The 10384-nt window shown below is 53.9% G+C and overlaps 1 protein-coding gene across 1 annotated transcript; it reads right to left on the bottom strand.

Annotated features, from left to right (window-relative positions):
• Positions 1-339: 339 nt before the first annotated feature.
• On the bottom strand, positions 340-9371 carry LOC311179411 (antileukoproteinase-like; the record flags this gene model as incomplete). Its single annotated transcript, XM_084246622.1, has 7 exons — positions 340-353; positions 395-541; positions 978-1111; positions 7513-7537; positions 8201-8347; positions 8574-8735; positions 9290-9371. The coding sequence occupies 7 exons, from the start codon at positions 9369-9371 to the stop codon at positions 340-342; spliced, it is 711 nt and encodes a 236-aa protein (XP_084102748.1).
• Positions 9372-10384: the final 1013 nt, after the last annotated feature.

The raw sequence follows: 10384 nt of genomic DNA, 5'->3' as shown, positions 1-10384 counted from the left end.
GTACCAAGTCCTTCCCCGCAGGGACGTTCCAGCACTTTCCCTTCATTCTGTCCACTTCTGGACCCGGGAAAGGACTCACAGGGCCCCTTGCCAGGGCCCCAGCCATGGAGGCAGCAGCAGAACCAGAGCTCTGAGGGACCCTGTGGCTCCTTGCCCAAAGGCCGGCGGAGGCTGAGGGAAGAATGTGCACATATGGAGGTGCGAGACTGTACCCCAAAGTTTCAGAGACATGCAAACAACTGGCAGATGCATAAAATTTGAGAGCGAGTAAAAGACAGGAAAGTGAGACAGAGATTTTAGGGGAGATGGATCCCAATCCCCTTCTCATTCACATGACCCTCAGAGGGAATGCCCTGAGGGGTGGCAGGGGGGCAGAGAGCCCCACCCTCCTTACCCATCACAGGGGCAATGCAAGCTTTGCCACACATGCCCTTGCAGCACTTGAGGTTGTCCATGCACTCGCCATCTGTCTCACAGTGGTTGGGAGGGTTCAGCATCATGCACTCTGCATACACTGCCGGACACTGGCCAGGCTTATTCACTGGCGAGAGGAGAGCACAGGTGAAGGCCGTGCACTTCCCCACGGCGCTGCTTCCGGACCCAGCCTGTTCCACCCTCCACAGACAAAATGATCTCCCCAGCCCCATGACCCCCACTTCCTCCAGAGAGGCCTGCATGTCCCTTGAAGGTAGAGCCTGCCCCGCTCTAACCCCAGACCCCATCACTGCAGGGGACAGGGTCAGTGCTGACTGGGTGGCTGCTACCCACTGCCCAGAGTTCTGAATTTAGGACCAGATGATTTGACCTGGAAATGGACCTGCTGGCAGGTGCTTGTGTCTACTGCCAGGTGGTCACTGGCTCTCTGGGCCAGTGTGACCCCCTGAGCAGCAGGAACACGAGTCCCAGCACCACCCAACCCTGCCCCCTGAGGCTGTGTCCCCTGCTTCATGCCTTTCACCAGCTCTGCCACCTCTCACCTGGGTTTGAGAGTTTCACAGGGTCCAGGCATTTGACTCCGCACAGACCAGGGCAACATCTCTTCTCTCCTGGGCACTGCCAGTCATTCTGGCATTCAGGGTCCTCAAACCGAATACACTTGGCTAGTGGTACCCTAGGGCAGCCGCCAGCCTTCACAGCTGCGAGGACAGAGCCGAGACCTCAGCCGGGCCTGGGGACTCAGGGGCCGTCGTGACACCTGAGCCAAGCCCCACCAGGGAGAGACCCTCACACAGGGGACTGTCCACAGGTACAAGGGGAGATGCCTGCCTGACCCCCACGGAGAAGGACGGGCTGGATGAGCCACACGCCCTGACACAGGTCACAGAAGCTGGAAACCCCGGGTGTCAGCCAAGGGTCCCTGCCCAGGGATAAGCCAGGGGGCACCATGACAGAGACAACATGGAGCGGTGGGGGAGGAGAGATTTAATAGATATAGAACCAATGTGACAGGTTGACGGCCAGGCACAGAGGCTAAAGGACGAAGCAGAGAGGGGCAGGCAGAGAACAGAAAAGGCACAGAGGATGTGAGACCCGGGCTGAGGACAGCGGAGTCAGGAGCATTTCCTCAGGCTCAGACCCTCACGAGACCTGGGAGCCCAGGTGGGCAGGACCCACCTCAGGGAGGTTCTCAGACTACGGGGCTGCATCAGCTAGAGAATGGGCCTCCCCACACCACCAAGAACTCCCGCCTCTGCCCCACATCAAGATTGAACCAGGGCGAGTCCCACTCACCATCTCCAGCAGCTTCCACGGCCCACGGTGCCAGGGTTCCCAGGACAAGAAGCGCCAGAAGGAGGAGGCCACTGGGCTTCATGATGGGGACAGGGCAGGCTCTGAGGGCAGGTGCCTGGCCTTGCTCTTTATACAGGAGTCAGCTCCACCCCAAATGCTGCCCCGCCCTGAGGTGATTCCATGGGCAGGAATTTCAGCAAGAAATCAGCAGTCCTGACACCAGGTGACAGTAACTCCTTTGTTCCAGGTAAGAGAGAAGCCAAAAGAGCAACAGCCAGGGAGGAAGAAAAGAAGGATCACCTGGAGAGTCCATGTGACCCCTGCATGCCCTAGAACACCAGCCACTGGCCTCCTCGGTGCAGAGGGGAGGCACCTCCATGGGAAGATGCTACTGGAGCTGCAGCTGGACCCAGAGGTGTGGTCGCTCAACTGTGACCACGGCCGCCCCTCCAGCTCTCCCCATCCTGGACTCTCAGGGATGACAAAAAGATTTGCTGATTCCTCAATGCAATGTCCTTCTCAAACTCAGGTGGCAGATCACTCAACCAACAGATATCTATGGTCTCTGAAATATTTGCTCTGTTCCACCCCAGTCTATTCTGCTGACATGTGGAAAATGCTAAGTAAATAATCCTCAAAGCAGAAGTGCAGAAGGAAGGGGGTTCTACCCTTAGCAAGTCTCTTGGGCACATGTGACCGGTCTCAGATCTCTGCACACCACCAGTTGGCATCTCCCCTATTAGGCAGGAGTGCCGTGGTCTGTGTCGCGTGTGGGTGGGTCATGTTTGTCACCTGACTAGGCCACGGCCGCCTGTTGTGTGGTCAACTGCCAGCCCAGGTGTTGCCGTGAAGGTTTTCTGTAATGTGATCAAACACTGAAATATGGAGCTTCGAGGCAACCAGAGCACCGTCCCTAACGTGAGGATGTCTCGTCCCTTTGGGTGAGGCCTTCAGACAGACTCTCTGAAGCAGGAAAACTTCCCGGATGCTGCTATGCAGGTCCTGTACGAGCGCAACAAGCTCTTGGCTGAATGTCGCTCTGGCACCACCGACATGGCACATGCCAGGCACCAGGATGGCACCCGCCAGGGTGTGCCAGTCCCGCCGTCTCTCCCTCACCCCAACCCGCACCACTCTCTCTCCTCCCTACATCGGTCTCTCTGTGCATCTTGTGTGTCACAGCTCGATACTCAGATAGACAGGAGCTAGTGATGGAGATGGAGACAGACAGACAGACAGGGACTGAGAAGAGATTCACCCTCTTCCCTCTGCAATTCCCAACGCATTTCCTCAGTGCCGCTTGCATCATTGCTCTGAGGTTGCTCTGTCCTCCCTCAGCACAGTTGTGAGAGGCTTCGTGACGGGACCACATTCTGAAAAACGTGTCAGGCGCTTTCATCACCGTGTCAAGTCCCTGAGTGTAATGACACAAGCCACCACACCCAGGTGTGGAGCAGTGTCGTGGCCCAGCCACTGAACGGCCATGAAGGAAAACTTCAAGAAAGGATCATTTCCCAATGGGGGAAAAATGCTGTGGCTGAATCACTAAACACGAGTGACGTAGTGAGCAGACCAGGGAGGAGGCCCAGTGGCCTCTGACCCTCTTCCGTGCTTCATGGTTTTCCTTTCCCTCAAGTGAGGAGGCCCCAGGCAGAAGCCCCAGAAGGCAGGCCAGGTGTAGGTGTGGCCCTGGGAGAGGCGAGTTAGGGGAGCAGCGCTTGCAGAGAGGGGCCAAGGAGGGGCTGGAACGAAGAGAGTCTTGGAGGTTCCCCTTGTCCTGGGGCCAGAGACCCAGAGCTCAACTCTGTCCCTCTTACGCTTCCCTTGGCTCCAACTTCTGCTGCACGTCCAGTCAGATTCTTCTCTGCATTTCTGGGGAATGTGAGAGGGGTTCCCCTCAGAGAAGAAATCAGTAGGAGGGGGTCAGAGGACCCAGCATGAGGAGGAAGGGTCTGGGTCCATGCAGCAAATGTCTGACTCTGCAGAGGGCGCCGGGAAGTCAACGCCAGAGGAAGCTGAGCAGGGAATTGTGCTGAGATTTCAGTCCAGGATCTTGTCCCTTCTCTTCCTTCCAAAAGGAAGACATCTGCCTACTTTGACTGGAAAAATACGACCAAACTGTTTTCTCTGTGACCTTTCAGTAAGGAAATAGCTTGAGAAGGTGACAAAATCTACAGAGGGTGAACATGGTCTCGGTGGCAGCTGGGATGTGTTTGCATTGCACTGATTCCTCCTCGCCTGACTCACGTGCTTTGCCAAGTGTGTGTTTTCTTTGAGCATGTGCGTAAAATATGTCTGCTTTCCAAATGTTCCTGAGTGCACATTTCATTAAACTTCTGCGGAGAACACCCAGTTGTGGACTAGGTGATGGTCGCAGGACCCTACAGCAAAGAGATGATCAAACTCTTGTACAAAGGGATCCAACCCAAGTTCTCTCATCTGGGCTCACACCCCAGATAGCTGGTTTATGTCTTTTGTTTGTTTTCAGTGACTTTCATGGAAAGAATACAGACTTGGAATGAGAACAACCCACTTTTAAATCCTGCCGCGATACCCAGGCTCCATAAGGTCATTACACTGAATAAGTTCTGAGCCCCTGCTAGGACTGAGCACTGAGCAGTGCACTCACGATCGTCACCTGGACGTGTCCAAGTGCATGAAGCAGGTGTGACACCACTCGGTTTTACAAGCGAAAGACACAACACTCAGAGTTAGCTCCATGCAAGGACACAGGAAGAGGGGATGCCTGGGTGAGCCTGACAGGGACCTCCCTGTGGCTGAAGCTGCATGTGGGCCTGGAGTGCAGTCACAGCAACCTGTGTACGAAGCTGGAGTGAGAAGAGGAAGCGGGACACATCTCCGTGGCTGCAGAACTGAAGCACCTGCTGTGCAAGAGGGGACAGAGCTCCAGAGAGAAGCATCAATATCCAAAATGTGTTTTTGTGGCATCTCTCAAAAAGATTGGTATTTCATGTGGGTGTGGTCAATTTTATCATCCTCTTGCTTCATGGATTACACTTTCTATGTCAATTTTGAGCAAAGAGTCCTTGCTGAAGAACAGCTTATATCTTCTTAAAAGTGTTTAAAGTTTGATTTTCACACAAGGTAAGAATTCATCAGCAACTTAATTTATGAAGTTTGAAGTATAAACCTTGCTTCATTTTTTTTTCTGTGTCAAATACCAGTTTCTCACCCCCACTGCTGATGACCTATTAAGTTATAGAACCAAACTATTCGATACTACGTTTGATGCATAGGTAAATGTTGTTCTAGGTCTATTAGGTTTTCTTTTTTTTTTTTTTAAAGATTTATTTATTTGGGCCTCCCGGTGGCACAACGGTTGAGAGCTGGGTTGCGAAGCTGCCCGCAGCCTCTGCAGTGCTGGTTCAATCCCCGGCTGCTCCCTGGCCACCAGAGGAGGGTCCCACATGGCGCGCAGACCTCTCCTGCCGCCCGCTGCTCCCCTCAGCAGTGTACTTCGGTCCTTCTGCCTGCTCTGCTCCCCGCTCTGGCTCTGGTGAATTCTCTCACCCTCCCGCGCTTCTGACTGTACCCAATGCTTGAATAAATAAATAAATCTTTAAAAAAAAAACTTTAAAAAAAAAGATTTATTTATTTATACAAGGACTAGGTACAGTCAGAAGCTCGAGAGGGCGAGAGAATTCACCAGAGCCAGAGCGGGGAGCAGAACAGACAAAGTACACTGCTGAGGGGAGCAATGGGTGGCAGCAGAGTCTGTGCGCCATGTGGGACCCTCACCCGGTGGCCGAGGATCAAACCAGCGCTGCAGAGGCTGCGGGCAACTTCGCAACCCAGCCTCAACCACTGCGCCACCCGGGAGGCCCTATTAGGTTTTCTTGCTCACATTGTCCTATCACATCTGCCTGCAAGACACTGGAAACTTGAGAATAGATAATACTTGAATATCAGCATCCGAGGAGATACTCGGCTTCATTAGGCACCAGGTTATGATCAAGCTGTCTGCTGGGACTGCATCACGGGACCAGGCGGGTGAGCAGCCCGCTTCCAAGCTCTCTCAGTGATCGTCGTGGCCTCAGTTCCACACAGGTTACGGCCAGAGCCCTGGGCTCACCGCCCTGCAGACCACCTCCCTGTGGTTGGGTCCCCATGATGAGGCAGCTGAGATCTGCAGAGCAGGTGACCGGGGGAGCACACGCTCCACAGTGCCATGCCAAGCTAATCTAATCTCATCAGGACATGACTCCTGTCACTCTACAGCATTCTGTTGTCACACGGACCATCTGTGTGGAAAACACGGGGGAGAGACTCCACCGGGGTGTGCATAACCAGGGTGAGGCTCCCTGGGAGCCAGGGTGAGGTGATTACTACACTCATGATGAACAGAACAGCTCCCCTCTTCAGGTCTTTCTCACACATTCGTCTGTCCATCCACTGGTAACGAACGGAACAGTGGTTCAAAGCAGCACAAAGCATATTCTCATAGTGGTTTGTTCAGGAAACACAATTGTGGTAAGTGTTTTTATTTTAATCATTATCTAATATAACCCTGCTTCCTCAGATCATAGAATTCTGGTCCTTGCTGGCCCTGCTCTGGAATCCTGCTCATGTTACTCATCTGCTCCATGGACTCGAGACCATCACCACCAATAGGTCGTCCTGGCCAATGGAGCACCCACCACATGAGTATCCTGGCATAGAGAAAGGCCGCCTGAAAGGCCTCCCCACTCAACTACATGAGAAAGGCCTGGAATACTACTCCCAAGACATTCAGAGACAGGGTCATCATGAGTCAGGAAATACCTATCCCTTCTCTCACTCCGAGGAGCTCCTGTCTGAGCACCACATGGCTAGCTACTCCCTGCCCCATGCCGTAGCTGTGCTCTGGGGACAAAGCTTGAGTCCTTCTACTGCAGCATGAAGAGGGACCAGGCATGGAGGCAAATTGTTCTGCAGCTACTGTGGGAACAGACCCACCGGTCATGGGGCGCAGGCCAAGAGGCCACTGACCTTCTTATTTCCCTAGAGGGAGTAGAGACCTGTTCCACCCAGCACATGACTTCACTGTGCTTCTCTTGGCCATGCTGGTGCCAAGACACCATGGACAGAGTGTTTTGGTCCTCCCCTGGGCTGATCGTCAGCGCACCTTGTTCCTCTCAGCTCATTTTATATACATGATATAGTGTCTTGGGAAGGAGAAGAAATGTAAGAGACTCAGATGCAGGCTGAGGAGAGTGTCCACATGTGTTGGAGAACATGGTGTAGTCAAGTAACATGGCTGCAACTTTCACACCCACTGTGTATCCAATACCCCAACACTGGCACAAAGTGGTTTCCATTGTACTTTGCATTTAAAGAAATTAAGATTAGGAAAGTTTCTTGTGTCAAATCACAGAGTGAGCATTGTCAGACTCATGATGCAAACTCAGCACTGTTCAGTCCATAAGCCTCCTCCTTCCACACAAGAACAGGAGGGCGCCCCCACTCCAGACCCCCTCTGTACCCCACCCAGCATGGACTCCACAATGAAGCAAGGACAGGATGTGCAGAGAGAAAATGCTCATTTATTTATCCAACAATCAACAGGCCTTTCCTGAAAGCTTCTCTGTGTCAAGGCTTTCCCCGAAGGACATGCTAGTGGTAGAACCTGGTCTTCACCTTGGAATGTGTTGTGATGCGAGTCTGAGTGGAGAGAGGAAATTCCCAGAACACACAGGGCATAACCCAGAGCCTCTTTCAATGGCAGCAATCAGATGTGAGGGGAAATCATGTCAGAGCTTCCACATAAACCAACATCATGGCCAAGTTTTTCCTTTCGATGAACCTGCTGAGATAGAAAAAAGCCAGCAGAGGGATGATGCAGATGAAAGAGTTTTGTCCTAAGAGACTATTCCAGGAAACTCCCCACACCCAGACCCGCCGGGAGGTGGCAGTGTCCACAGCCAGGTGCTCCCTTCCTGTCTGGGGCAGTGTGAATCCCTGACCAGCAGTAACATGAGCCTGAGCACCACCCACCCCTGCCTCCGGGGGACAGTCTCTCAATTTTACAGTCAAACTCTGGACTCAAACTTAGAGTAGTTCATCTTCACACCCGCTGCACAGCGGACAGGGATGTAAAGACGGAGCCGAAAACAACCCCAGTACCGAGTCCTTCCCCGCAGGGGCGTTCCAGCACTTTCCCTTTCATCTATCCACTTCCGGGCCCGGGAAAGGACTCGCAGGGTCCCTTGCCAGGGCCCCAGCCACGGAGGCAGCAGCAGAACCAGAGCTCTGAGGGGCCCTGTGGCTCCTTGCCCCAAGGCCGGTGGAGGCTGAGGGAAGCATGTGACATATGGAGGTGCGAGATTGTACCCCAAAGTTACAGAGATATGCAAACAACTGGCAGATGATTAAAATTTGAGAAGGAATAAAAAGAGAGTGAGTCATTCACCTGGCCCTCAGAGGGATGAGACTGAGGGGCGGTGTGAGGACAGGGCTCCACCCTCCTTACCGTTCACAGGGGTAACACAGAGTTTGCCGCACATGCCCTTGCAGCACTTGAGGTTGCCCACGCACTCGCCATCTGTCTCACAGTGGTTGGGAGGGTTCAGCATCATGCACTCTCCATACACGGCCGGACACTGGCCAGGCTTATTCACTGGCGAGAGGAGAGCACAGGTGAAGGCCCTGCACTTCCCCATGGGCCTGCTTCCGGACCCAGACCTTTTGGCAAGTGTCAGTGTCCACAGCCACATGGGTTACTTCCTATCTGGGGCAGTGTGACTCCCTGACCAGCAGAAACACGAGCCTCAGCACCACCCAACCCCTCCCCCTGAGGTTTGTCCTCTGCTTCACACCTCTCCTCAGCTCTGCCACCTGCTCACCTGGGTTTGAGAGTTTTACAGGGTCCAGGCATTTGATTCCGCAATAGTCAGGGCAACATCTCTTCTCTTCTGGGCACTGCCAGTCACTCTGGCATTCAGGGTCCTCATATCGAAAGCACCGGACTTGTCCTCTATATGGGCAGCCGCCAGCCTTCACAGCTTCTGAGGACAGAGACGAGAGCTCAGCTGGGGCCTGTGGGCTCAGGGGCCATCGTGACACCAGAGCCAAGCCCCACCTTCCGGAGAGAACCTCCCGCAGGGGAGTGTCCACAGGGGCCAAGATGAGATGCTGGATGAGCCACACACCCTGACACAGGTCACAGCAGCTGGAAACCTCCGGGTGTCAGCCAAGGGTCTCTGCCCCAGGGATAAGCCAGGGTGCTCCAAGGCAGAGAGACAACTGGGAACGGTGGGGGAGGAGAGATTTAGAAGATACAAAACCCACGTGACAGAGTCTGAAGGTCAAAACAGAGTGGCGCAGTAGAGAACAGAAAAGGCACAGAGGATGTGAGACCCGGGCTGAGGACAGCGGAGTCAGGAGCATTTCCTCATGCTCAGACCCTCACGAGACCTGGGAGCCCAGGTGGGCAGGACCCACCTCAGGGAGGTTGTCAGACTACGGGGCTGCATCAGCTAGAGAAGGGGCCTCTCCACACCACCAAGAACTCCCACTTCTGCCCCAGCATCAAGATTGTACCAGGGCGAGTCCCACTCACCATCTCCGGCACCCTTCACAGCCCACGGTGCCAGGGTTCCCAGGACAAGAAGCGTAAGAGGGAGGAGTCCACTGGACTTCATGGTGGGGACAGGGCAGGCTCTGAGGGCAGGTGCCTGGCCTCGCTGTTTATGCAGGAGTCAGCTCCACCCCAAATGCTGCCCCGCCCAGAGGTGATTCCAAGGCCAGGAAGTTCAGCAAGAAATCAGCAGTCCTGACACCAGGAGGCAGTAACTCCTTTGTTCCAGGCAAGACAAAGAAGCCAAAAGATCACCAGCCAGGGGAGGAAAAGAAGCTGGCCTGAAGATGATCCTGGAGGGTCCATGTGACACCTGCATGCCCCGGAGCGCCAGCCACTGGCCTCCTAGGTGCAGAGGGGAGGCACCTCCATGGGAAGATGCTACTGGAGCTGCAGCTGAACCCAGAGGTGTGGTCGCTCAACTGTGACCAGGGCCTTGTCCCTCCAACTCTCCCCGTCCTGGACTCTCAGGGATGACGAAACTATCTGCTGATTGCTCAATGCAATGTCCTTCTCAAATTCAGTTGGTAAATCACTCAACCAACAGATATTTGTGATCTCTGAATTATTTGCTCTGTTCCACCGCAGTCCTATTTCATGTCTGTGGCATGGAAAGTGCTAAGCAAATAATCGTCAAAGCAGAGGTGCAGAAGGAAGGGGTTCTGCCCTTAGCAAGTCTCTTGAGCTCAGTTTTCCCAACAAATCAGCCCTTCTGAACCAGCTGAGCGATTAGGAGTGGGAAGAGATTCTAGAAGGTTAAATGAATTCTGTCTTTCGTGACTAAACAGAGTAGAAAGGACCTGAGATAAAGGGGTGCTGTGGCTCCTGGGTCACTGCAGTCAGGTTTTAGTTACTTGCGTGAGTTGTGACGGCCGAGGAGAGCTTCCTGCCCAAAACGGCTCCTACAGGTGTCCTTGATGAAAAACACCTCATGGCTGCGTGAGAGCACCTTGTGCTCTCCCAGCCCTGTGGAGGGAGGCACCACACGTCCATTGTTGGGTGTTGCCTCTCCCACTGGCCAAGGGCAAAGAGGACTGAGTACCACAGCAGAGACTCAATAATTGACCGGAAGTCCTG

Source organism: Talpa europaea, assembly GCF_964194135.1.
Source record: "Talpa europaea genome assembly, chromosome: 11".
Taxonomy (NCBI): domain Eukaryota; kingdom Metazoa; phylum Chordata; class Mammalia; order Eulipotyphla; family Talpidae; genus Talpa; species Talpa europaea.
This window is presented reverse-complemented; position numbering and strand designations above follow the sequence as displayed.